Genomic DNA, 26,463 nt, shown 5'->3' on the forward strand with positions numbered 1-26,463 from the left:
TCATCCGTTCTGCGCATCTGTAATGGCGGCCTCCGTATGATATCCGGTTTGCGTGTGTGCGAGAGAGAGCGAGAGAGAGAGCGCGCTAGAAAACGCTCAACCGTAGCGCGCCGCCGACCGCCCAACTGCACCGGGCTGGTCGATTATTGTGACAGAGCCGTCGCTGAAATTTAGAAGATATTTTTAAAGTCCTGATGTACTTTCTAAAATTTAAGTGGACCTCAGTGCGCACTGCGCAGGGAGCTTAATTTGGTGCAGCGCGCCGGGCGCTCACTGTCGCATTGCTTAAAGAGCGCCTTTGTGTTTTAGGATGAACAGCAGAGACCAAAGGAACAAGGCAAAGTGTTGTGAAATAAAATATTACCTGTAATACGCATTTTGTTATTTGCTGATTGAAACTGCTAATTAAACTGTGAATTGAAACTAATAGGAAGAAAACAACTCTCGCTCTTTATATAGCTGACGTGTCTTGCGCATCCGTTCTGTGCATTTTATTTCACAACACTTTGCCTTGTTCCTTTCTTCTCTGCTGTTCACTTCAAACACGCTCCATGCGACCGCAATGCTCTCGTATCAGACGCTTGCTCGATCACCTGCTCGTTTGCTGTCCCGTGCGCGCACAAAGCGCGGTGGTGCGTTTACGGTCAGTCGGAGAAATCAACGCCAACAAAAAAAATTACATCCAGCCTAGTTAAGACCATACCAAAGACTATAAAAATGGGACCCATTGCCTCCCTGCGTGTGTGACGATCATTGGGACTTAAAAAAAAAAAAAAAAATTAAAAAAAAAATTTTTTTTTTTTTTTTTTGTACCCATGTATAATGCGCACCCCGGATTTTAGGACAATAAATTAGTAAAATTTTGCGCACTATACACGGAAAAAAACGGTAATTCTTTAAGTAGTTTGGCTGGAAGAGGGTCGAGTAAACATGTTGTTTGTTTAGCCGCACTAACCAATTGTGTAAGCCTTTCAAGAGACACGCTTTTAAAAGTTGAGAGGGTTGTTGCATGATCATCAGCGTTGGTAAACGGCGAGCTCGACCGAGCGATTGGAACGGTATTCTTGATCTCATCTGTTGGAATAATTTAAGTAAAGCCTTGTCATTTATTAGTTTATGGCTTTACTTTCATCTAGGTTTTTCTCTTTAGTGACAGGGATTCCTTTTGATCCCTGTGGATTTTATCCTTCCTGTCCTTATGTTATCTGTGTGTTTTTGTGTCTGTAAGAGGCCTTCACTAACAATGAGCAGAGCTTATTTGCATAGGCGAAATGTTCTTATTTGGTTGAAAGAAACTTCATTCCCTTTAGTTAACTGTAGGTTTGGTTCATAGATGGTTACAAGTTATCCCATATTTACTCAATGTTTGTTAAAGTGTGTAGGACAAGTCACTCATTCTTATTGCGTGTTAATTTACTAAGTAGATAAAGTCTAGCCAAGGTTTAGTTGCATTGTTCCACAGGAGTTATCTGATCTTGCTCGCGAACGACTCGGCCATGACAACTGTAGAAGAACAGATGGACAAACTCTGCGGGGGTCACGGGCCGACAATGAAGTGCTAATTCACACCACACTACATTCTTTTGCTAATCAGCGTTGCTACAGACACAATCTCCCCTCCCTTTAGTGTAGCAACGCCTCTGTAACCAGGGAAACCAAAACATTAAATAGAGGAGCACGTGGAGGGAGAACTCAGAATTGATGGAGATTGTAACCGAGTTTCCTCTCTCTATCGTTCTCCTCGCGAGTAAACCTGTTCTGGTTCTTTTCTCCTCTTCCTTCCAGTGTGTGGTTTAATGTCTGATGGTATTTAGACCTAACATTTAATTGGTCCTTCGAGCCGGATGCCAATACACCTGAGGATTCCAGCGGGCGGCAGCGGAGATCCAGAAAGACTGCGCGTGGCAGGACCTCCCTAGGTGAGGTCCTAGAATCCTTTTCAAGGGCTGGCTGTCTGCTCCGCCGGCTGGGATCCAAAGGTTGAAGGCAATCCGAGGTGCAGAGGTGAAGGGAACCAGAGGGTGAGTTTGTTTTGTTTTTTAAAATAATGAGCGGCCGAGGGCTCGTCGTGCCCTATAAAAGTCCTAGGACAGAACGGAGAGGTCCGTTCTAAAGGTACCAAAACGGAGAAGTCCGTTGAAATAAAAGGACAGAGGTGTCCAAGAAAAGTTACAAAACGGAGAGGTCCGTTCTAACGGTAACAAAACGGAGAGGTCCGTTTAAATAAAAGGACAGAGGTGTCCGGCGGAGAGGTCCGTTTAAAAGGGTTAGCGTAGTCCGCGGGAAACAGGAAGTTAAACCGAAAGTCACGCAATACTGTATGATTGAGAGTGTGAATGGGAATACGTATCACTAGATATAGTACTCCATATTAAAGCAGTGGGGAACACATAACGTGGTTCTGTGGACGCAGTAAGCAAGGATTCTCCACCAGCCACCAGAACGCTGGTAGAAGTGAGAATCACCACAGGATCTTTTCGTTATCCCACTGGAAACACCCGACTTTAGAAACCCCTATGGTTTTACAGTCGGGACCAAATTGATTAAAATGGGGAACGAGAAGAGTAAAACTAAAATCCGAGATACTCTAAAATGTAACGATTCGAAAATAATTGAAAGGCAGGATCTCGACCAACTTAGAAATTTCGATAAATGGGTAAAAAAAAAATATATATATATATATATAAATTTGAGGGACAACTAAAAACAACCAAATTATTAGGACTTAGAGGTGCCATAAACGAAAGAAAAAGAAATTAAAGAAGGCATCTGATGATGGAGAGAGAAAGATAAAGAGAAAGAGAAAGAGAAAGAGAGAAAGAGAAAGAGAAAGAGAAAGAGAAAGAGAAAGAGAAGAGAGAAAGAGAAGAGAGAACGACAGAGAGAGAGAGACAGAGACACAGAGACAGAGAGAGAGAGACAGAGAGAGAGAGAGACAGAGAGAGAGAGACAGAGAGAGAGAGAGACAGAGAGAGAGAGAGACAGAGAGAGAGAGACAGAGAGAGAGAGACAGAGAAAGAGAAAGAGAGAGACAGAGAGAGAGAGAGACAGAGAGAGAGCTCAGAAAGCACTGTATTGCAGGTAGGAAGATGATGAGACTGGGCCTAACAGTAGGCAGGCAAGAGAAAACCAAAATTTACAGAGAGCTAGAGAAGAAGGGGGAGGTCTAGAGAAAGTAGAGAAGCATGTAGAGAAAACACATGCTACAAAATCAAAACTAAAGATCATAGCGGGAGGTATACATAAATCACACCCTCCATGCGGAAAGAGTAGTAATAGACAAACAAAAACAAAAACAAATGAAAGCTTCAAAAGACACTTTTCCGGTAGACCAATAGAATGCTGGAGTTGTGGGGAAAACGGTCACATGGCACGCGACTGCACAAATGAACAAAGACAGTTATGACTAGGCCGAAATCAAATCAGATTTCCGTGTAATGAAGTGGGAACCTGGCTGCCAAAATCAAAGAGAAATTAGCTTAAATATACAGGAGATATTTGTGTTAAAAGGATAAAGTAATACAAAGTAACACTTAAGTTAAAATTTGCAAAATAAATGGAAAGGAATTACAAATAGCTTTTAAAAGTAAAATAGAGAATAAATCTGACAAGTAATACGAGCAAAAAGGTGTTCTTAGTGCTTCTATGTGTTCTTATATGTTGTGCGTCATGCTTTTGTGCTGGTGTGTGTGTGCGTGTGCGCGCAGAGGATCCTCATGAATGGGTGTGTGTACGAGTGCGAGTGAGAGGTGTGTTCTATGGAAGAAATCAGTCATGGAGAATGTTCTGGAGGCTGTTGAGCAATAATAGGGAAATTGAGAAGTGGACGATGATGTGTTTTAAGGTGGTTGGAGAAACTAAGATGAGCAGTGTGTGGAAGTAGAGAAAATAAGACGTGTGTGGCAGGAAGTGACTAGAATGGTGGCTTGATAGGACGAGAATAAAAGACAGCAAATGTTGTGTAGAAGACTGAAAGATGTTGAAGGTGAACATGATGGGGGAGGGCAACAGCAAAGTTGGCCTGCCCTTTGAGAAGGTGAAACTGATAAGCGTGCCTGCGCTTGCGCGTTGTCGCGGGGCGGGGCTGTTCGCGTGGGCCTGTGCTATGCTCGTGTGGGCGGTGGGCCAGTATCATGATTGTTGCAGGAAATGGCCAGCCTGTGACCAATCAACATTGATGCTGCGCCCCCCCTTCGCACGAGGGGTGCTATGGCCGCGGACGAAGCAGAGAAAGTGTGCGTTTCTCAGAGAATGTTTGAATATTTGAAGCAGGGTGATGCTTAAGGAAGACGTGACAATGTTTGCATTAAGGATGAAAGGCACTGATGAAAAAGAAAAAAAAAAAAAAAGAGTATAACCAAAACGTCAGAGGAGGATGACGTTTGCGCAGCGTTGTTTGTTGGTATTGTTTGTGAGCTGTGTCTCTACTGTTTTTGTGTTGTCTGTGTGCTGTAGGTGTTATGTGTTAAAAGGGGGAAATTGGCTAATGTAGGTGCACAAAAGAATTTGCTAGATTGTAGTCTATATGATTTGCACCGCAAAACAAAAACGATTTTGTAAAAATAGGAAGTAAAAAAAAAGCAAGCAATTAGGTTATGGGCAGAAACTATATTAATGAAACTTAATTAGAAACTAGCATTAAGGCTAGGAATTAATGCCTAGCCTTGATGAAACAAAATTTGAGAGATGGAAAGAACTTGCTTTCTGGAATTGGATGAAGAAAAATTATAAAATAATGACATTTTGAAGCTAAATTTAAAGGGTATAGTCAATTGGTTGTGTCAAGACTTTTAAGTTTTTACATTTGAGAATAAGAGAGCGATCGAGTTGAAGTTAAGAAACAACAACAATTAACTATTATACTCATTTACTGACGGTTATTTTGTTGATTTTTATCTTTTCCAATTAGTGGATTGGTTTGACACCTTGAGGAAGGAAAAAAAATTAGGATGTGGAACACGGGTTTAGACAACCGGTTACTGGGACACTAAGAAGCATTTTGGAAGGTGTGTCAAATTGAATGGAGATGAAATCATATGTAGTAATACAACACTTTACTACATATGGATTCCCTAAATTGTACTATTGAGTTACATAAAACATACATTTTGATTTTTATTCAAATTGCTAAGATTCTTGTGATAAACGATGAGAAAATGATTGAAAAGAAACTACAACTAAGCTAGTAGCAGTCCAATTGCCACGAAAAATAGCTATATGCACGTGTGCAAGGCACACACGAGACTGATAAGGTGCCAAGACGTAACAAGCTTGCAGATGGAACTGCATAGCTGTAGTGCAAAAGACGCTTCAAATTTTATACACAGAAGAAGCAGATTAAATTACTGAAATATTTTTAAAGATGTGCAGCAACAAAATCCATTGACTGAAATTCAATTATGGACGAAAAGAGGAGCAAGAGTGGAGAATGGTATCTATAAATGACCAGAAGACTGACCTATCCTCCAAAAAACCTATACAAGTGGGCAGCAATATTGAGCCATGGTTGTGTGTCGCATGGCTGAAGAGGAGGGATAATGGGGCAGTTCAGTCAGCTTTATACATCATGTGAATTTGATTCATATTCAAAACAGTTAAACAGTTATAAAAAAAAAATTTGAAGAGCTTGTTTAACATGTGCTTAACGCAATCCACATGGTTATAGTGCCTGGTCATAATAGATGCATTCTAAAAATGGATTGAATTGGCTTCAAAATAAACACTGAATGCCTTAACAGTGGCAAAAACGTTATGTAAAGAAATAATAGTTTGTCAACAACTGCTGTAGATGAATGAATGAAGAATGGAATCAATATCTCGAAAATGAATGTGGATAGTTTGTTTACTGATTGTGAAATGTGTGACAGAGTGTTCTATATAATATTCGTTGAATGGAAGAAAAAGAAAAGAAACCATTGCTTTTAGAGAAAGTAGTCAACCAAAATTGTATATGTATCGACATGCCAAGATCTGGGAAAAAGCTGGAAAAAACAAAAATATAATGTCTTTAAATTTGAGAGGCGACGATGATCTGACTAAAATTGATGCAATTAAAGTCCCCAGAGGAGTTCCTGATTAATAAGAATTAATTGACCAAATTGAAGCGGGATGGGAGTCCTCCATTTGCTGCTGGTGGACGATGAACAAGAACGTTGACAGGATAAATTACATCCATTGCAACATGCAGAAATTGGGCAAACGGACACAAGCGGGACTTGAGGCAGTGCACGAACAGCTAGCCATGCCTTCCCTAATGTCAATCCAGAACTGCAATGCTCTTGTTATGTTGTTGTCTGGGAAAGGAAGGGTCTGCGCAATGTTCAGGGAACAATGCTGCACCTTCATCCAGAATGACACCGCCCCTGATGGGAGCCTGACGAAGGTGATTGCAAACTTGCAATCTCTCAACACAAAGATGAAAGAGCACAACAAGTGGATGACTGCTTTTGGGAAGTATAAAGACCTTGTGTCCTCAATTACTGCTATACTCACCTTGTGTGGATGTTGTTGTATTCCATGTCTCCGTGCTCTGTTTAATCGTCTTATCACTACAGCAATCTCGCCCATGGACGACGAGATGGCCCGGGTATGCCTAATGTCTGAACGACAGCATGTTGATAACGATGATGATGATGCAATTATTGCACTTGAGTTTACAGACTTTTTCCCAGATCTGTGTGTTTCCGAATAATGATGTCGCAACATTTATCCTCTTTGGTGGAAATATTTGTGCGCATACTTGTGATCCGACAACCGAAAATCGAGAGAAGTGGTTGTTTTTGGTGATGTAAATATTGAGCAAATATGTGATAAACAGGAGGGAAATGTTGGAATAATTTAAGTAAAGCCTTGTCATTTATTAGTTTATGGCTTTACTTTCATCTAAGTTTTTCTCTTTAGTGACAGGGATTCCTTTTGATCCCTGTGGATTTTATCCTTCCTGTCCTTATGTTATCTGTGTGTTTTTGTTTCTGTAAGAGGCCTTCACTAACAATGAGCAGAGCTTATTTGCATAGGCGAAATGTTCTTATTTGGTTGAAAGAAACTTCATTCCCTTTAGTTAACTGTAGGTTTGGTTCATAGATGGTTACAAGTTATCCCATATTTACTCAATGTTTGTTAAAGTGTTTAGGACAAGTCACTCATTCTTATTGCGTGTTAATTTACTAAGTAGATAAAGTCTAGCCAAGGTTTAGTTGCATTGTTCCACAGGAGTTATCTGATCTTGCTCGCGGACGACTCGGCCATGACAACTGTAGAAGAACAGATGGACAAACTCTGCGGGGGTCACGGGCCGACAATGAAGTGCTAATTCACACCACACTACATTCTTTTGCTAATCAGTGTTGCTACAGACACAATCTCCCCTCCCTTTAGTGTAGCAACGCCTCTGTAACCAGGGAAACCATAACATTAAATAGAGGAGCACGTGGAGGGAGAACTCAGAATTGATGGAGATTGTAACCGAGTTTCCTCTCTCTATCGTTCTCCTCGCGAGTAAACCTGTTCTGGTTCTTTTCTCCTCTTCCTTCCAGTGTGTGGTTTAATGTCTGATGGTATTTAGACCTAACATCATCCCTAATGGATTCAATCTTTTGAGCAAAAAATTTCATGAACTCGTCAGTTGAGTGGAAGGAACTATCGGTGGTCGGCTGGCGCAGAGTCATCTTTGCCACTGTATCAAATAGGCGTTTCAGATTATTTTTATTGAGATTAATAACTTGCGAAAAATAAAAAATAAATAATTTATATTTCAGGAGGCTATCCTGCCATGCCTGATGGAAAACCTCAAGTTTGGTTAGACGCCATCTGCGCTCATGCTTTCTACATTATTGCTTAAGCGTACGCGTTTCATCTGTGAACCACGGAGTAGGCACTCTACGGCGAGTTTTCAGACGTAACGGCGCCACAGCGTCAATGGCATTTAACAATGTCGCATTGAATTCATTTGTAAGATTATCAATAGAGTCGGCGTATGTGAGAAATATAGCGGTTGCCGGCGACAGTATCTCAGATAGCGCAGTTGCAGTAATGGAGTTGAAATGACGGCTCCAATAATGCTGATTGCTCTCTTGTCTTTGACAAGGAACTACAATTTCAAACTTTATTAAGTAATGATCAGACAAAACAGTAGTGTATGGCAGTACTGCTATATTTGAGGTTGCAAGTCCTCGGGATAATACCAGATCTATGGTATTTCCATTCTTATGCGTTGCTGCCTGTACGGCTTGCGTAAAACCAAACGTATCAGTTAAAGTCTGAAACGCCGAAGTAAGTGGCTCTGACGGTAAATTCATGTGGATGTTGAAATCGCCCATGATAATTATATTATCCGCATTGGTTACTAGATCAGCCATAAATTCTGAAAATTCATCCAGGAAGCCAGAGTAAGCCCCGGGTGGACGGTAAATAACAGCAAGATAAAATGACGGTAAAGCAGTGGATCGGACAGTGAGAACCTCAAATGTTTTAAATACGTTGTTCGAACGAGGCCTCAAACTAAGCTCGGAATTCGAGATGAGGGCGACACCCCCACTCTTTTTTCGAGGACGCGCCACATGCGAGCTCACAAAATTTGGAGGCGAGGCCTCGTTAAGCGGCATCAGTTCATTAGGTTTTAACCAGGTCTCGCAGAGACCAAAAACGTTTAGATTATGTTCTGTGATGAGATCATTAACGAGAATGGCTTTCGTATGAAGCGATCTAATATTTATAAAACCAAGTTTAAGTGTAATTGGTCGATCCGGGTGCGTATCTATCGAAGGATATTTATACGAGATGCGAGTAAGATTGTGTTCTCTAGGCCTGACATCACCTCTCAAATGTTTGTTAGTACGGTGGGATGATACGACCGTGGGAATCTGATAGTAAATATTTGTTACACGTGTAGAATTATCTGAAACCGGCACCGTTTCATCAGCAAAACCGGTCGGGGTGGAGTGATTGGATTTGTCTACTACCCCAGTAGAAAGTGCATTTATGTGTACTGTAGCACTATTCAAACTATCACGCTCTAGTCTACACAAGGAGCTATGTGCATGCTGGGAGTCTAGCCTAGCGCTAGTTAACTTTATCTTATTAGACTCCAAACCCATTTTGACAGGTGGTCTAATCACCTGTGACCCGGCCTGCTCTAAAGTGACCTGTCATGTGTGGCTCAAACAGTAATCTATATTCCTAGAAAGAGTGAAGGCGCCTGCACGGTTAGGGTGAAGGCCGTCCTTCCTCAGCAGGTCGGGGCGGCCCCAGAAGGAAGGCCAGTTATCTATAAAATACAGTCCCTGCTTCTTACAGAACCCAGCCATCCATCGATTAAGGGAGACTAATCTACTAAACCTCTCATCAGTGCCTCTCCCAGGCAGGGGGCCAGAGACAAATACTCGATGCCGACTCATCTTTCTGGCGAGATCACAAGTCCTCGCTATGTTTCTCTTTGTGATCTCCGATTGCCTCATCCTAACATCATTTTAGCCGACGTGTATCACTATGTCCGAGTAGCTAGTGTTGATGGAACTACGCTGTTGACTAGACCTATTGCGAGTCAGCTCCCTAAGATTAGCTTCTATGTCGGGTGCTCTGCCCCCAGGAATACACATTACCGTGGCTGGATTTTTAAGCGTAATATTCCGGGTAATGGAGTCACCTATGACCAAAGTGCGAGGGCCAGTAGACCGAGATGACTTTGGACGGCTATGCGTCTTACCTGACTCATCGCGATTAGCAAGCCGCTTGGGGCTAATGCTAACTGGGCTAGCGGGCTGACTACAGCCCGCGTCTGTATCCGCCACATCTAAAGTTATCGCGCAATTCTGCTCTAACTGGCGGACACGTCCCTCTAGCAGGGACAACCTCTCTAAGAGAAGCGTGCAGTTGGTGCACGAAGCCGCACAAACCTCTTGATCCGCAGCCATACTTTGCGTCCGATGATCGACGGCAGACAAACGGCCACGAAGCCTCTGCTCTCCCAGGCACTCCGGCTGTGAAAAACAAATTCGAGAGTGTAATAAAAGATTCAAACTTACTTTAGAGTCAGGGAGATAAGTTCCACGCTGGAGAAAACAAGATCGTCCAAGCCTGAAAAGTATTGGGAGCCTGGGCTGAGAAGGAAGAGGGCGTCCGGCCCCATACAGAAACAATGGATAAATAATATAAATATAAATATGATACGTGTGTGTGCGCGCGCGTGTGCGTTTGTCAAAGCCTGCTTTATTGTCAATTTCTTCACGTCAAGACATACAAAGAGATCGAAATTGCGTTTCCTACTATGCCACGGTGACAAGACATAGTACACATTCAAGGAAACAATACAAAAAGTAAAAATAAGAAGGCACATACAATGAATAAATAAGAGCAATGAATAAATAAGAGCAACTTAGTGGAAATGGTGCAATTGTGCATAAAGCAGACAGTCAGTATAAAAGTACAGGAGGAGTAGTGCAAGTGGAGGAGTGCAAGACAGCCATCGTAGCCCAAAAGGTCAGGACGTCATGTAGCCGAGGGTGGAGGGGGTGGAGAGAGTTCAGGATCCTACCAGCCTGGAGTATGAAGCTGTTGGTTCCAAAAACCACCCGCAATAACCGAAGTAGGGTCACCCGCTCATCTGTACATTTTTTGTGTCAATAAATGTATATGAAACCATTTAAGTGCATATTTTATATATATATATATATATCATATCATATAAACATTTTTGTATAAATATTGAAATTATAACCATTATACGCGTGTGTGTGTATGTGTGCGTGCGTGTGTGCGTGTGTGTGTGTGTGTGTGTGTGTGTGAGACATGTAGCTAAAGTATACACACTGTAAATATGTAAAAACATGTTTTGTTTGTTTTTAACAAAATATGTTTTTAGAACTTTTATTATTATAACAACTTTTTTATAACAAGGTACATACTATAAATATGGTTTTAGAACTCTTTTATTATTAATAATTTTTTTATAGTGGTCGTACTACAATTCTGTGGACACTCCCTGCCTTCTGTTGGCGTGTGGGCAACTTTTGTTCCATAATTCCTCAATTTATTTTGAATTTGTGAATTTCTTCTTTTTGTTTGGAAAAAAATCTGCGACGTACTGAAGCCGCGATAATCGAATCACGATGTAGCGAGGGATTACTGTAGTTTAATTGTACCATTGTGATGGCCTGCCGGTGTCTTTATTACCGTTTTTTTCCGCGTATAATGCGCCCCGTGTATAATACGCACCCTAAAAATGGCATGTTGATGCTGAAAAAAAGCCTGTATCAATATTAATATATAATAAAAAAAATTCCAATCGTTTTTTTTTTTTTTAAGTCCCAATGATCGTCACACACGCAGGGAGGCAATAGGTCCCATTTTTATAGTCTTTGGTATGGTCTTACCTAGGCTGGATGTAATTTTTTTTGTTGGCGTTGATTTCTCCGACTGCCCGTAAAGGCACAACCGCGATCAGTGCAGACATGTGAAAAAGGCGTGCGGACGTGAAAAAGGCGGCTCTGTATGGGAGAGACGTTGAAGAGGAATAAAAACACCCTTGGAAACCAAAACTTGCCCCTCGTCGTGACTCGGAGCCGCAACAAATGTTTCGGATTTGTGTAGGGTACATTGTGACAGCAAACGAGCAGGTGATCGAGCAAGCGTCTGATACGAGAGCGTTGCGGTCGTATGGAGCGTGTTTGAAGTGAACAGCAGAGACGAAAAGAACAAGGCAAAGTGTTGTGAAATAAAATATTACCTGTAATACGCATTTTGTCATTTGCTGATTGTACTCCCTCGGTATGACGTCCGGTCCGCGATGGAGATTAAAAAACAAACAATATTTGACAAATAACACACCATCAAGGATTGCACCATCGCATCAAACGATGTGTCGTCAATTAGGAATTTTACTGACTAAGTGTGTTGGGCAGTATGGCTGAATGCGATGCACGATTGACAACAAACAAGAAGAAAGGTGATTTCAAGTTTTATTTCGAGGGAGATTTGTCATGTCTCGTTCCCAGTTTTGCTATGTGTCTAGGTTGCCATAGTTTCTGTTCGCGTCGCCCCTCCCTTCCTGTGTCACCTCAATCAATGTAACGTGTTTTGTATTTAATTTCTGTCTGCCCCTCGCTCACTGCTCATTGCATGTGTTACTGTCATGTCTGTTTGGTTTCTGTTCCTGTCTTTAGTAATGTCTTTTTGTTCCACGTCTTTGTCGGTCAGTCCTGTTGTTGGTTTTGTTGTACCATGATTTTCTTAAAAAAAAATAATAATAATAATTAAAAAAAATAAAAAAAATTGTACCCATGTATAATGTGCACACCAGATTCTAAGACAATAAATTTGTTAAATTTTGCGCATTATACACGGAAAAAAACGGTACTATTACTGGCACAAATAAAAATTGAGGTGGACCTGCCACACAAAAAAAACTTTAAATGTGCTGATATGCTTTACAGCAGGCTCGCGAGCCGGGTTTCATGCGGCTCCTTTACATTCGGCTCGCTGCCGGTTTTCATGCGGCTCCTTTACGTTTGCTTCGTTCGGGGGGGTGTTAATTGGACGTCAAACGCTGCGTGTTCGCTTCGGGGGGGTGTTAATGGGACGTCAAACGCGGCGTGTTCGCTTTGCTTCGGAAGGGGGGGAGTTAACGGGACGTCAAACGCTGCATGTTCGCTTCGTGGGGGGGGATGGGCTTCTGGCTCTTTGCGGTACACAGTAAAAAACTTTGGCTCTTAGTCTCTGACTGGTTGGCCACCCCTGCTTTACAGCATACGTCACTTCCCCCTTTCCTTGCAAATACAGAAGTCGATGCAGTCGCATATGTGCAATTGGTACTGGATAGAGATGCACCGATCCGATGTCTGGATTGGATATCGGTCCCGATATCAACAAAATAGATGGATCGGGTATCGGAAAATACAGCCAATCTGTGAGCCGATACTTTCCTTAATCTATTGGGACGCGGGCTACGTCATACGTCAGCAGCACGTGTGCCGCATGCCACGAGAGTTTTCTAAACAAACGCAAACACCGAGCGAACGTTCGCTTCTCTTCCCCGGGTTGCTAAGCGGACGTCAAACCATGCGCGTTCGCTTCTCTTCGGGTTGCTAATGGGACGTCAAAGGCTGCGCGTTCGCTTCTCTCCCGAATGGGGAAGAGGGGGGGTTGTGGGGTGCGAGGGGGGCGGAGGCTAATCGGATGTCAAACGCTGCGTGTTCGCTTCTCTTCCAGGGGGGGGGGGGGGGGGGGGGTTAATGGGACGTCAAACGCTTTATGTGGCGGGCTCCATCTAGTGTGGAAACTGAGAAGCTGAGCTCAAGCTTCTTGTGCGGGCCATATTCAATTATGTTTTCAGAATTTGCTGCGGGCCAATAAAAACTGGACCGTTAGTTTGGACACCCCTAATTTAGAGCAAAGAACTGTGTAGTTTGCCTGATGCCATTGCCTTTGGTCTTTTCTGTTCCACATGTAGAGTTATGTAGCTTGTTAAGTCAACCATAATATCGGATCGGTATCGGGTATCGACCGATACGCAAAGCCACGGCATCGGTATCGGAATTGAAAAAGTTGGATCGGTGCATCTCTAGTACTGGATAAGCGCCACAATATCTGATGAAACAGTTGCAAATTATTTTAATGTAGTAAAAATAACATTAGTAATAATGAGGATGGCAAAACGATAGCAAGATTGAACCTGTGACGCGCTGGGTTAAGGACTTCCTTCGTTGTGCAGAATTTGTACTTGTGTGTCTCAAGCGATTCAAGGCAACGCAAGGTAAGGAGTTACCGGTCACTCTCCTGTATCAGCTGTCACTGTCAAACAATTTATGGCAAAATAAGGTAGGGAGTTGCCAGTAACTCTCCTGTATCTTACCGTCACTCTCGCTCCCGCATTCCTCTTCCAGAACTTTTTCACGCTCAGTCACAGCTGTCACAATACCCGCAACAATTGTTGATAAGTCGCAGTTTTTTTTCATAGTTTGGCTAGGGGTGCGACTTATACTCAGGAGTGACTTATGTTAACACATTATATCATTTCACATGTTATTTTCACATTAAACCGCATGAGGGCGCTTCAGGCCTGTGGAATAATTGGAACTGCAACTGACGATTGTCAGGGCCCCGGGGTGGCTTTCTGACACGGCTTCCGGTAGTAAAGCCGCAGGCGAGCGGTTCCCCATCTACTGGGGAAACGCAGTCATTGCAGGCAAAACGACCAAAAACAATGTTTAATAACACAATTTATTCAGGGTTGGCGGGCCGGATTAAACGGTCCCGTGGGCCGGATGTGGCCCGCGGGCCGTAGTTTGCCCACCCCTGCTCTAGCTCCTCGATCTTGCTCCTTGATGTTGCTCCTATTTCTCGCCTGATAATTGGGCCAACTCGTTATCAACACTTATTCAAGGAAACCGCTATAACTATAGATAACCGTACTATCACTCAAAGCGATACTGTAACTAATCTCGGGGTAATATTTGACCAAACTCTCTCCTTTCAAAAGCACATTAAGAATATAACCAGAATTGCGTTTTTTCACCTTCGTAATATTGCAAAGATTCGACCGATCCTCTCGACCGGTGATGCAGAAACTATTATTCATGCGTTCGTCACGTCGCGCCTGGACTACTGTAATGTACTATTATCGGGTCTTCCTAAGTCCCGCATTAAAAGTCTACAGTTAATACAAAATGCTGCTGCAAGACTGCTCTCTCGGGCAAGAAGATTTGATCACATTACCCCAATACCAGCCAACTTACATTGGCTCCCGGTCCATTTAAGATGTGGTTTCAAGGTTCTTCTATTAACCTATAAATCACTGCATGGCTTAGCGCCTTCATATCTCGTCGACCTAGTTGTTCCATATGTTCCGTCTCGTAACATTTGTGGGCAAAACGCTACCCTTTTAGTGGCACCGAGGGCCAAGAAAATGTCTGCAGGCTCTAGAGCATTTTCTATTCGGGCTCCAGAGCTTTGGAATGCCCTACCAATGGATATTAGAACTGCTACCTCAGTAGAAACATTTAAGACACGTCTAAAGACACATTTCTATGACATGGCCTTTAACTAACCTGTAGTGGCCGATTCGGCTGGAGTTTGTTTTCTATCCCTCTCCACTCCCTCCCTCCCCGGCCGGGGAGGTGGTTAGGTGGCACCCATGCTGACAGCGGCTATCTGGATTCTCGTGGGTTAATTCAGGATGGGGGAACTGCAGCTCAACCTCCTCGTAGACACTGCCAGGACAATTGAGGGCTCCTTCGGCAGCCCTCTGCTCTGACATGGACATCCACTTTTTATTTCATTGATGTTCATGTTGTATCATCTGTGCCCTCTCTGCATCCATTCCAACCTTGTGATCCTGAAATGGGGATCCTTCCATCTCTGGTCCCTTCTCAAGGTTTCTTATTTTCCCCCAGTAGGGGGTTTTAAGTTTTTCCTTGCCCTTTTGGGAGCTTAAGATCAGGGGATGCTTTGAGAATAATTGTCAATTTCTGTCTATGTGAAGCCCTTTGAGACTGCTTGTGATTTAGGGCTATACAAATAAACTTGACTTGACTTGGCCTTGCTCATCCACGCCACACTCTTCAGATTCTTCTGGTTTGCAGTAAGAGCTCCGCCACAGTCGCGTTGATTCCTCTGACCAGGTCTTGTGCATCCTGCAGATTACTTATCACCACCAAGATCCCCCCTGTTCTGGCTGAACTCCTCACGCCCCGCCACTGCTGCCCGCAGTCCTGGAAGAACCAGGGACTTTGGACGACCTGATTTCCCTGGCCATTAGGTTGGACAATTGAGTTAGGGAGAGACGGAGACGCTCCCGATGGGAGCGGACGGAGGAGAGATCACAGTTTTAAACCAGGCCTAGTATGCCCAGGCGATCGCCTAGCCAGTCCTCTCCAGAACCAAAGTCAAAGTCAGCTTTATTGTCAATCTCTTTACATGTCAAGACACAAAGAAACCGAAATTACGTTTTCTCTATCCCACGGTGACGTGACATATTACACGATAGACATACAAGTAAACGACACAATATGAAATCAAGAAAGCACAAACAATAAATAATAAGAGTGATGAATAAATAATAAATAAACAGATAACACAATAAATAAGAGGAAAACGGAGCCAGTGTGCATACAGCAGACAGTAAAAGCATAGCGCAAAAGTACAGGATGCTACGCAGAAAGGGGAAGGTAGTTCAGGATCCTAACAGCCTGGAGTATGAAGCTGTTAGTGAGTCTGGTGGTGCGGGAGCGCAGGCTCCTATACCTCTTCCCAGAGGGCAGAAGATCAAACAAAGAGTGAGCGGGGTGACTCGCATCACTCAGAATTGTGGTTGCCTTGCGGGTGAGATGGGAGATGTAAATGTCTTTCAAGGAGCCGAGTGAAGCACCAATAATCTTACCAGCCGTGTTCACTATGCGCTGCAGGGCCTTCAAGTTGTAGTCAGTGCAGCTGCTACCCCAAACAGCAATACAGCTGGAGAGGATGCTCTCAATGGGGCCACGACACAATATGAAATCAAGAAGGCACAAACAATAAATAATAAGAGTGATGAATAAATAATAAATAAACAGATAACACAATAAATAAGAGGAGCAAAACGGAGCCAGTGTGCATACAGCAGACAGTAAAAGCATAGCGCAAAAGTACAGGATGCTACGCAGAAAGGGAAAGGTAGTTCAGGATCCTAACAGCCTGGAGTATGAAGCTGTTAGTGAGTCTGGTGGTGCGGGAGCGCAGGCTCCTACACCTCTTCCCAGAGGGCAGAAGATCAAACAAAGAGTGAGCGGGGTGACTCGCATCACTCAGAATCGTGGTTGCCTTGCGGGTGAGATGGGAGATGTAAATGTCTTTCAAGGAGGGGAGTGAAGCACCAACAATCTTACCAGCCGTGTTCACTATGCGCTGCAGGGCCTTCAAGTTGTAGTCAGTGCAGCTGCTACCCCAAACAGCAATACAGCTGGAGAGGACGCTCTCAATGGGGCCACGGTAAAATGTAGTCATGACGGCCGGAGGAGCGCTCGCTCGCCTGAGTTTCCGCAGGAAGTACAGGCGGCGCTGGGCCTTCTTCACCAGTGATGCGGTGTTGGTGGACCAGGAGAGATCCTTACTGATGTGCACCCCCAGGAACCTGGCGCTGCTCACTCTCTCCACCACAGCACCGTCGATGGTCAGCGGCAGGTGTTGGGTGTGACCCTTACTGAAGTCAACAACAACCTCCTTGGTCTTGTCGACGTTCAGCAGGAGGTTGTTGTCCCTGCACCACGTGGTCAGAACCCAAGGCCATGCAGATTTGTCGGGCCCGGAGGAGCTGCAGCGGCGACGCAAGTCTCGACAGTGTCTTTACTGCGGCTCCCCGGATCATTTCATTGCCTACTGTCCAGTTCGACCAAAAGAGCGGGTCCGACGGTCTTGAGGGGAGGACCGCCGGACCAGCCGACAAGTGTTAAGTCTCCTTGCTTCTCCCTACCCGCCATGATGTCTGTGCACAACCATCACTACGAGCTATCCGCGCTGGTCGACTCCGGGTGCGAGAGAAACTTGATCGACCAGGACTTTGTCTCCTGAGCCAAAGTCAAGACGGAGCCCCTCCCTACGCCTCTCGCTGTCTCTGCTCTGGATGGGAGAGGGTTCTCTTGCATAACCTAATGCACCAGACCCGTGGAGCTAGTCATCTCTGGCAACCATCATGAAGTAATTTCCTTTTATGTCTTCCCCATAAAACAGTAAGCTCTTGTACTTGGTTTCCTCTGGCTCCAGAGACACAACCCTCAGATCAACTGGTCAGAATGCCATATCGAGGCCTGCTGTTCCTGGCCGATGAGAAAGAGATCGCGGTCACGTCTGTTCGCCATCATATCCGACGCTGCAAGAGTATTTGGTCAAGCGCCGTCAAAGCCCTTCGTCGGTCGATCGAACAGAACCGCAAGTATGCCGACTGACGACGCACGCCTGCCCCTCTTCATTCCCCAGGTCAGAAGGTCTGGCTTTCCTCTCGGGATGTCTCCCTCAGGTCTGTGTCCCGGAAACTGACCCCCCCCCCCCCCCCCGCTTCATCGGGCCATATGAGGTCCTGGCAGTAATTAGTCCCTCGGCAGTCTGTCTCCGTCTTCCTCCGAGCCTCCGAGTCCATCCCACCTTCCACGTCTCTCAGATAAAGCCAGTCGAGTCCAGGGCGCTTCTTCCCCCGGTCGTGCCCGCGCCTCCTGCCCGGGATCTTGATGGGGACCCGGTCTATCCGGTCCTCGGGATTGTGGACGCCCGTCGGCGGGGCCGGGGGTGGCAGTACCTCATCGACTGGGACATGGGTGCCCTGTTCCTACATCTGCGACCCTGCCCTCGTCTCGGACTACTGGTCGTCACTCCCTTATTCCTACTTCTGGGCCGCCTGGGGGCGGCCGTTCAGGGTGGGGGTGGGGGGGTTGTCAGGGCCCATGGTGGCATGTTTCTTTTATCCACAGGGAGCAACTGTTAGCAGAGTGCAGAGGGCCCAGGTGTGACTCATCAGGCTCGTTAACCCGCTCCTTAAGGAGCATGCTGTCGACTGCTCGTTGCCTGAGTGTCCCTACCAGTGTGATCATCTCCCTGGTTGTGCCTTTAGCTCCTCGATCTTGCTCTTTGATCTTGCTCCTAGTTCTCACGTTGCTCATCCACGCCATGCTCTTCAGATTCCTCTGGTTCGCAGTAAGATCTCCGCCACAGTCACGTTGTTTCCTCTGACCAGGTCTTGTGCATCCTGCTTGCAGATTGCTTCCACCGATCACCACCAAGATCCACCCCGTTCTGGCTGAACTCCTCACGCCCCGCACTGCTGCCCCGTTTCGTGCTCCTGGCTCCGATCATCCCGCTCTACCTCACCGCAGCTCCTCCAATAAACACTCCTAACTCATTCTGGACATCTGAGTTGTTTTTTCTGCATGCGGGTCAAATCAGTCGTTACAACGATGACAACGATAACTTTGATGTAAGCCACGCTACTTCCGAAGTTAGTGGCGATGTTTATAAGTGACACTGAGGATGACTATTTTGTTTGATTTAATGATTTGGAGTGACACTGATGATTCAATAAACTTGTTAGCATGTTATTTATGCTATAGTCATATCAATACAATTAATATGTTACATCAGTCACGTTCTCAGTTCCTTTATTTATGTAACATTAGTGTACCGCACCGTTCAGCCGGTTGTTGCCTATTCTTATTTCAAATTGCCTGTCAAGATGATATGTCTGTTCTTGGTGATTTTATCAAATAAATTCACCCCAAAATTTATAAAATGATACTCCGGTGCGACTTATATATATATATACCGTTTTTTTCCATGTATAATGCGCCCCCATGTATAATACGCACCCTAAAAATGGCATGTTGATGCTGGAAAAAAGCCTGTACCCATGTATAATACGCACCCAAATTTTGACTCCTACTTAAGTCCGTAAATTTAAAATTATTTCAGAAAAAAGATAATCTTTGGGAACAACCGGATGTTATTCTGCCGGTCAGTATCACTGCGCATGCGCTAGCAAACTCGATAGCGAAGAAATGTTTCGGATTTGTGTAGGGTACATTGTCAAAGTCTGCTTTATTGTCAACGTCTTCACATGCCGAGACACACAAAGAGATCGAAATTAAGTTTTCTCTATCCCACGGTGACAAGACATATTACACGATAGACATACAAGTAAACGACGCAATATAAAAAACAAGAAGGCACAAACAATAAATAACAAGAGTAATAATAAATAATAAATAAACAGATAACATTGTGACAGCAAACAAGCAGGTGATCGAGCAAGCGTCTGATACGAGAGCATTGTGTTCGTATGGAGCGTGTTTGAAGTGAACACCAGAGAAGAAAGCGCATCTGTAATGGCGGCCTCCATATCATATCCGGATAAAAACATGGAAAAAAACGGTATTTGTCTTTTTCTTCCTTATTATGCATTCTATGGCTGGTGCGAATGGTACTCCGGAGCGACTTATAGTCCGGAAAATACGGTAAAATATTTACCAGGATCTGACTTTGCATTGTAGGCCAGAGTAGAATCAATCCGAATCGGTTATTGTGCTGTTAAAGAAAATAATGTACGACGGGCGTTAAAGCTGTTCTCTCTGGGGCAAATGGCTTTCATTTTTTGACAGCGACTGAGAGAAAAGATAAGGGTGCAGTGGTTTCATCATTCTTAGTAAACATTCATAGGACATTTGGTCTTAAAGGAGTTTTATCTTCTCTATTTAAATACTTGCCGTCATTCTGACAGCTTGTGTGACTGACAGCTGTAGAGTGAATGCAAAGTGCGCATGCGTGAGAAGTCGCTTAAAGAATGAGGAAGAAGGTCGGGAGCGGCCAGGAGGCGTGTCTGCACTGTGTTTGAAAGTCGCGTAACAAGCAAAGAAGATAATGCGAATTGAAACGAGGACTGCAGTGCATTTATTGGGTTATTTGTTTATTATTTATTCATCACTCATATTATTTATTTATTATTTATTGTTTGTGCCTTCTTGTTTTTATTTTGTGTCGTCTACTTGTATGTTTATCGTGTACTATGTCTTGTCACCGTGGGATAGAGGAAACGGAATTTCGGTTTCTTTGTGTGTCTTGACATATGGATGGATTGACAATAAAGCTGACTTTGACTTTGATGACTACTGTCTCCTTTTGGTGTGTTGTTGGCCCGCAGGGTTTCTCCTTCGACACGATCCTGTAGGGTATGCCGTTCTTGGAGAAATCTGCGCCTCCCGACTACAGTTAGCGGCCGAGCAGGAATGTATATACCTTTGTTCTCAAATCGGGATGCCCAAGGAAACGGAATGCCCACCTGTTTGTCTAAGTTGAAGGGCACTAAGTTTGTCAGCCGCTGACGAGTCCGGGGCAAGGGAGTGGTGTACAATGGAATACGGTACAAAAACAAAAATAAACGTTTCCTTTTAACATCAATTTTTCACCGTTTTTCACGGGAGATGCTTTCCAGAACTACACATGAAAAACAAAAGTTCGCAACGTACAAACATGTATTATTTAGAAAGTTAAACACTACTGTATAGAAATTTCCAAAACGTGGTGTGATGTTTCTTGTTGGCCACTAGACGACATGGATGTATTGCAGGTCAAATAAGATAGTTTTTTCCTTGCCAAGCAATGCAATGTGTCCATCTTCAGAATTACCAATCTATACTAACCCGGGGGACATCATGCACAGCGAAACCAAAGTGTGCCACGATTAAGCATGCATCTCCTGTTGCATTGTGGTCCAGTACACAATATTACAGATTTTTAAACCCTCCCAAATACTCTTACGTGACATAAACCTTTCTCATTCCGTTAATAACCATTCCCACACTGTTCTGTGCATGTACTTTACAGTAAATAAAAGAACAGATGTGCAATATTAACTCCTTCTGGTTGGTGCTTCTTCCCTCACGCGTGGCCAGCTCCCACCTCCTGCACTTGAATTCAGTCAAGTGGTATCTATGGCCTCTTTAATCCAACGCTTTAGTTTGTTTGATTCCGATTTTCCCCATGTCTCAGTCCATGATGTGATTATTTCTCCTGCAGTGATCTGTAATGGCTGATTTGAGATTTTCCTGTTCTGCTTTGTCTTTAGTGTCCGTGTAAATTTCCCTACTGTCTCCTTCTCGCATTATTTTTGATGTTCCCTTTTTCTTATGCTGAATGACCTGCCTGTTTCCCTAATGTATGTTTTGTTGCATGACTTGCATGGTATTTAACACTGTTGTGCAGCACCGCTTTGCTGGGCGGAAGGATATGTGACACTGGGGAGAAGAGTAGTGTGTTGATCGCATGTCCATTCGGCAGGCAAATAGTGCCAAATAATTGACACAAAGAAGAGACAGAACAAGATTAAGACGGACGTTACTGAAGAAAGGAAGCTTTTATACACAAACCCTCGTTTTGGGGGACAAAAGAAATTAATATGATGCCGCTTTTAAGTTAAAGCCAGTCGATTTTCTCTTAACATGCACTGTCGATGTTTCTTCCGGTCACTCGGCTATTGTTGATGACATCTTGTTGCGTCACCCTTTTCTTTCTTTATTACCCAGTCACATCTTCTCTGGAGCTATACATGTAGCTCGCTAGTTTATGTAACTTATCGATTTGTGCATGAATAAAATTAGCATGAACAGATCCTCATCAAGTAAAACGCTAGAAGAAATGGATAAAAGCTACAACAAAAGAGAGACTGTGGCGAAGTATATCTGACGCTATTCCAATCCAACACTGAGGGGGAAGACTTGGATGGTTTCAGTGCACAGGAGGAAGATGAAGACAGCTCTCAGTGACTTTTACCGGTATGTTTTTTTATCCAGCCCTATTAGTGCTGTGTTACTTCTGTGTTGCTGCGGTATTACTGCCGCGTCACAGGCAGTGTTTGGAAAGAAATGTTAAGGTGTTATTAAAACTTTTTAAAATTAAAATTTTGGATTCTATGCGTCACTGTATGTCACCTTAAATGGCGACCTTGCAGCAGTGAGAAAACCCTAAGCCATTTTTGCGGTACAGAGAAGATCTAGTTTCAGCAATGTGTAGGTACTTCGAATATGGAAGGGCCATTCGTCCGTGACCAGGAAGACCTTTGTCCATGCCCTTTTAAGGGCATTGGTAGTAACCAGTAGAGTGAGACTCGGACCGCAGCTGTGGTCTTACGAGGTACAAATGATGGGGGAGAACAGATAGAAAGGAGGAAAGAGCGCGAAGGGCAAGGAGCGCGGAAGGCGCGAAGGACAAGAGCAGGCGCGCAAGGGGCAAGAGCAAGAAGCGCGAGGGCCTTTTTGGGGCGAACATCTGTGCTGTCAATAGCTGAAACATCTTTGCTCCTGGGGCCACCCTAACTTTTGGAGAGACATCACTTTGACATCGGTTGAATAAATCTTTTCCCAATCAGCCGTGTGTCACCGAAGTGCTTCCTTACCCGGACCAGCCATCGTCCACCGAGTGTTTTTTTTGGAGACCAGCGAAACAACAAAGACCATTCACCACATTTTCGGCGTCACGAACAGGATTCGTGTTCCCCCGGGGAATTCGCGCCTGCTTCCTGAGCGAGAATCCAGCGGTCGGCCAGCGGCTGTCATTAAGGTGAGATGCTTAGCCCACAGTCGCCGCGATATGCTCGATTCTTGGAAAGGTGGGGGGTTGGCCCCTTGAGGGGGGCAGTTACAACCGAATCTGATGTGGCCATGAGCTGTCCCGGGAGTAAGTTGTCTCTCCTAGTCAAAAGTCGTCATAATTCGACTTTTGAAGGGGGAGTGGCCCCCAAATAGAAACAGCAAAGTAAAATAAAAATAGGAAAATAAATAGAAAATAAGAAATAAAAAGTGAACAGTAACTTAAAACTTAATGGGGAATGTGCACAGCGGAGTGAGTGACATGTCTGGTGAGAATGATGAATGATGAAAAAGAAAGAAGCCCGAAGTAGTGTGGCTCGTGACGGGACAGGTTGTTAGGGACATCGCTGTTGACCGTCACAATAAAAGAATAGTAGAAAGTCCCATAAAACGTGGACTTGAGTGTGGCGACAGATCCGATGGAGGATAGACATTTTAGCTGTGTGAATGAGGCGAAAACACAGATACGATTGAACACTGTTGCGACAGGAAACAACCCGCCCCAGATGTAGTTCCTGGAAAAGCCGAGACACTGCAGTGGCACTCAGTGGCCGTACGGGCCAAGTGCGCACCTGTAGAGATTTTCGGTGGCCGGGTTAGTCTCCGTCAAAAGTCCAACAAAAAAGGGAGGCTTGCGCTGACCGCGTTTGGCAAATAGGAAAAGTGCGCAGCCTTGGCATCCGTAACTGTGAGCATGAATGTGGAAGTGACCCGGTCAGACCCAGTTATGGGTGCCAAGATCCGGTCAGATTTTAAGGGTACCGAGGAAAATAAAGCGCGCGTAAGCCACGTCGTTTGGACACTGATCGAATTAGAAGTGTTTGTGGGTTACAAGGCTCCTCGATTTAAACGCTGGTGCAAGAAAATGGCAGAGTAAACTCGGTGGGCTGTCATTTTTGAATACCGAGGCAGCTGGTGCGTTATCGCGGCAACGGTCCGATCCCGATTTGTCGAGGCGTACTGTAATAGCATGCACGTCTGTCAAAGTTTGATAAATTTGAGCCTGCGACAAAACCGCTATTGGACGAAGGTTTTGTGCGGCTGCTGTGTGAAAATGGAAAACGTGGAAAAGAGGCCTCTGGGGGGTTTAATATTGATATAATTGGTAAAGTAATTTGTGTGCACACTTAAGTTAAATTCTGCAGAATAAAGGGGAAATATACAGCGCTATTAGGAACGAAACGAAACGACACAAAAGTTAAGTAAAACGTGCGTATTTGTCAGTGCATCTGCTCTGATGACAGTTAAAATGACCAAACTGCTAAGCAGCAGTTGGAAAGAAGCAAAATGTGGAATGGATTCGAATCCCGTTGTATGTCTTCTGTTTCCGTGTGTAATCTTTGTGAACTCTGTCAGCTTAACGTTGTCTGTTTGAGCTTGCGCGCGATGGGACGCTTGAAGTATGCGTGCGTGTGTGCGTGCATAAATGGGTGTGTGTGCGTGCGTGCTTGTGCGTGCGTGTGTGTGGTTATGCTCATGAGCGCGCATGGGTGTGAGCGCGTGCTTGTAGAAGCAGCAAAAGGAACGGATAAGGATGGTGTGCTCTCGTTGCTTTGGGGCGCGTGCCCGCCTGCGCTGCACGCGCGGGGAGGGGGATCCGGCCCCCTGGGCGGCAGGGTGGCCAACCTGTACCTGCCCACTGTGTTTCAGGCTGGCCCCTCCCCGCGCGGGTGACGTCGGGGCGGTGCGAACGGCTGGAGTTGTGCCCATTTTAGGGGCCTGCGTGGCCAGCAGCGAAAGGAACTATGACAAAATGATGGAAGACGGAATGCTGAAGGAGCAAAATAATGCATGACCAACTGGAGAAATAGGAGCATGCGTGTGTTAACCAATACGACACCAATATAGATGTATCTAAAGAAAAACATGCTGGGACGACAGCAAGCGGTGGCAGAAGAGTGTGGCCCCCTCATAAATACGTAATGGGGGACCCCTCTAAGGCCAGCTGAAGCTCCTTTTAGCATTCTGAGAGGAATAGGAAATTGGATCTGAAGAAAGCTCAACTTATTAATTTATATTGCTGAAAGGATGACAAAATTGAAAACAAATTATTGATACTCATTTCTTTGGGGCTCTCTTCAATACTTTTTGTAACATTTTCTGTTACATAAAAAACCTGAGACGGCGGATACATCCGTTGTCTCCAGGAGGACATAGAGACACAGCATGAATTTAGGATTAATGTTTAACAGCCGTCTAACAGGTGAAGTAGGAGCATGCGAGGGCTAACCACTACAACACAAATATAGGTGATTTGAGTGTCTAAAGAAAACTCAACCGGTCAACACTAATTTATGAGAGCAAGAGCGGTATCAAGTCCTCACTTGCACAGCAGCAGCTGGAATTAAAGGAATTTTCTGGATTTAGACATAGGACTGAATTGTATGCATGGAAAGCCTGCTCGTAAATTGCGTTGGCCCGACAAGGCTGACCAGTGCCCACTGTAACAAGACGCACAGGTCAAAAGCAGCAAGTTCAAAATAGAAGAGGAGATGCCAACGAGGAGAGATTGGATTTGGTAGTAATCGGTTGGTTCTTTTAATACTCTTGTAAAAGTATGCTCGGTACAAATAAATTAGCGATAGGAGCATTTTAGAAGTCCAAAAGCAAGAAACTCAAATGAAAATCACATTCTAGATTAGAGTAATGGAGCCCAACTGGAGCATGGGAAAAGTGAACAGCTGAGAAATGGCCTTCGATGTAGTGGCGGAGAATTAAAAATTCAAGATAGTCCAGTAATATCGGTAAGTGAGCATAACACCAATAATACTGAGGTCAAACTCTCCAGAGAGGATGCAATGTTTGGAACATGACTTAATTATGAATAATGTACATTCTGTACGCAAAATTGGGAAACTTTGTCTGAAATTGAAGGCTCAAATCAGGAAAGGTGAAAAGATGATAGAGAGGATTGCATAAAATCAAAGGCAGGAAAACAAACAATAGAATGTAGCCTGAAATTAGGAGGAGCTTCTGGAAATCACAGTATACTTGAGAGAAATCACAGTTAAGACTTGAAATTTTAAGTTTGGGGTAATCTGCCACTTTAAAATTGTTCAAATAAGGTCCATCACAATACAGCCGAGAGCTCATGAAGGAAAGGCAACGTTTTTCTCAAATATATTAAATTGTTGTTAATAGGAGAATTGGAAGTTTGATTAACAAAAGGTACTAGGTAATTAATGGCTAATTGGAAGACGATATTTAAGTTTGGTTTCCAGTCTGTCTTTTCCAGTATCCAGCAGTGACCCTGAAACTCGATCCCGAGACTCCACCGACAGCTGAGAACAACAAGAAAACGGTGCATTGCTCTGAGGCACCTTTGACCTTTTGCAAGAGCAAAGAAGGACTATATTTGTGCTTGGGGGGA

The 26,463-nt window shown here is 44.3% G+C and overlaps 1 protein-coding gene across 12 annotated transcripts in view; it reads left to right on the top strand.

Annotated features, from left to right (window-relative positions):
* Positions 1–26,463, top strand: part of trdmt1 (tRNA aspartic acid methyltransferase 1) — a 166,644-nt gene that overhangs the window by 90,593 nt on the left and 49,588 nt on the right. For 4 of the 12 annotated variants that reach the window (XR_009718756.1, XR_009718760.1, XM_061304623.1 and 1 more), the window contains one exon: positions 18,717–20,615. The exons of 2 other annotated variants lie outside the window; for them this stretch is intronic. Coding sequence is in view for 2 of the 10 variants with exons in the window: in XM_061304627.1 (XP_061160611.1) it covers position 18,717 (1 nt within the window). In the remaining 8 variants the exon portion in view is untranslated. 6 more of the 12 variants (XR_009718755.1, XR_009718759.1, XM_061304626.1 and 3 more) reach the window with 4 other exon arrangements.

This window comes from Syngnathus typhle, linkage group LG18 (genome assembly GCF_033458585.1).
Source record: "Syngnathus typhle isolate RoL2023-S1 ecotype Sweden linkage group LG18, RoL_Styp_1.0, whole genome shotgun sequence".
In the NCBI taxonomy this organism is placed as follows: Eukaryota; Metazoa; Chordata; class Actinopteri; order Syngnathiformes; family Syngnathidae; genus Syngnathus; species Syngnathus typhle.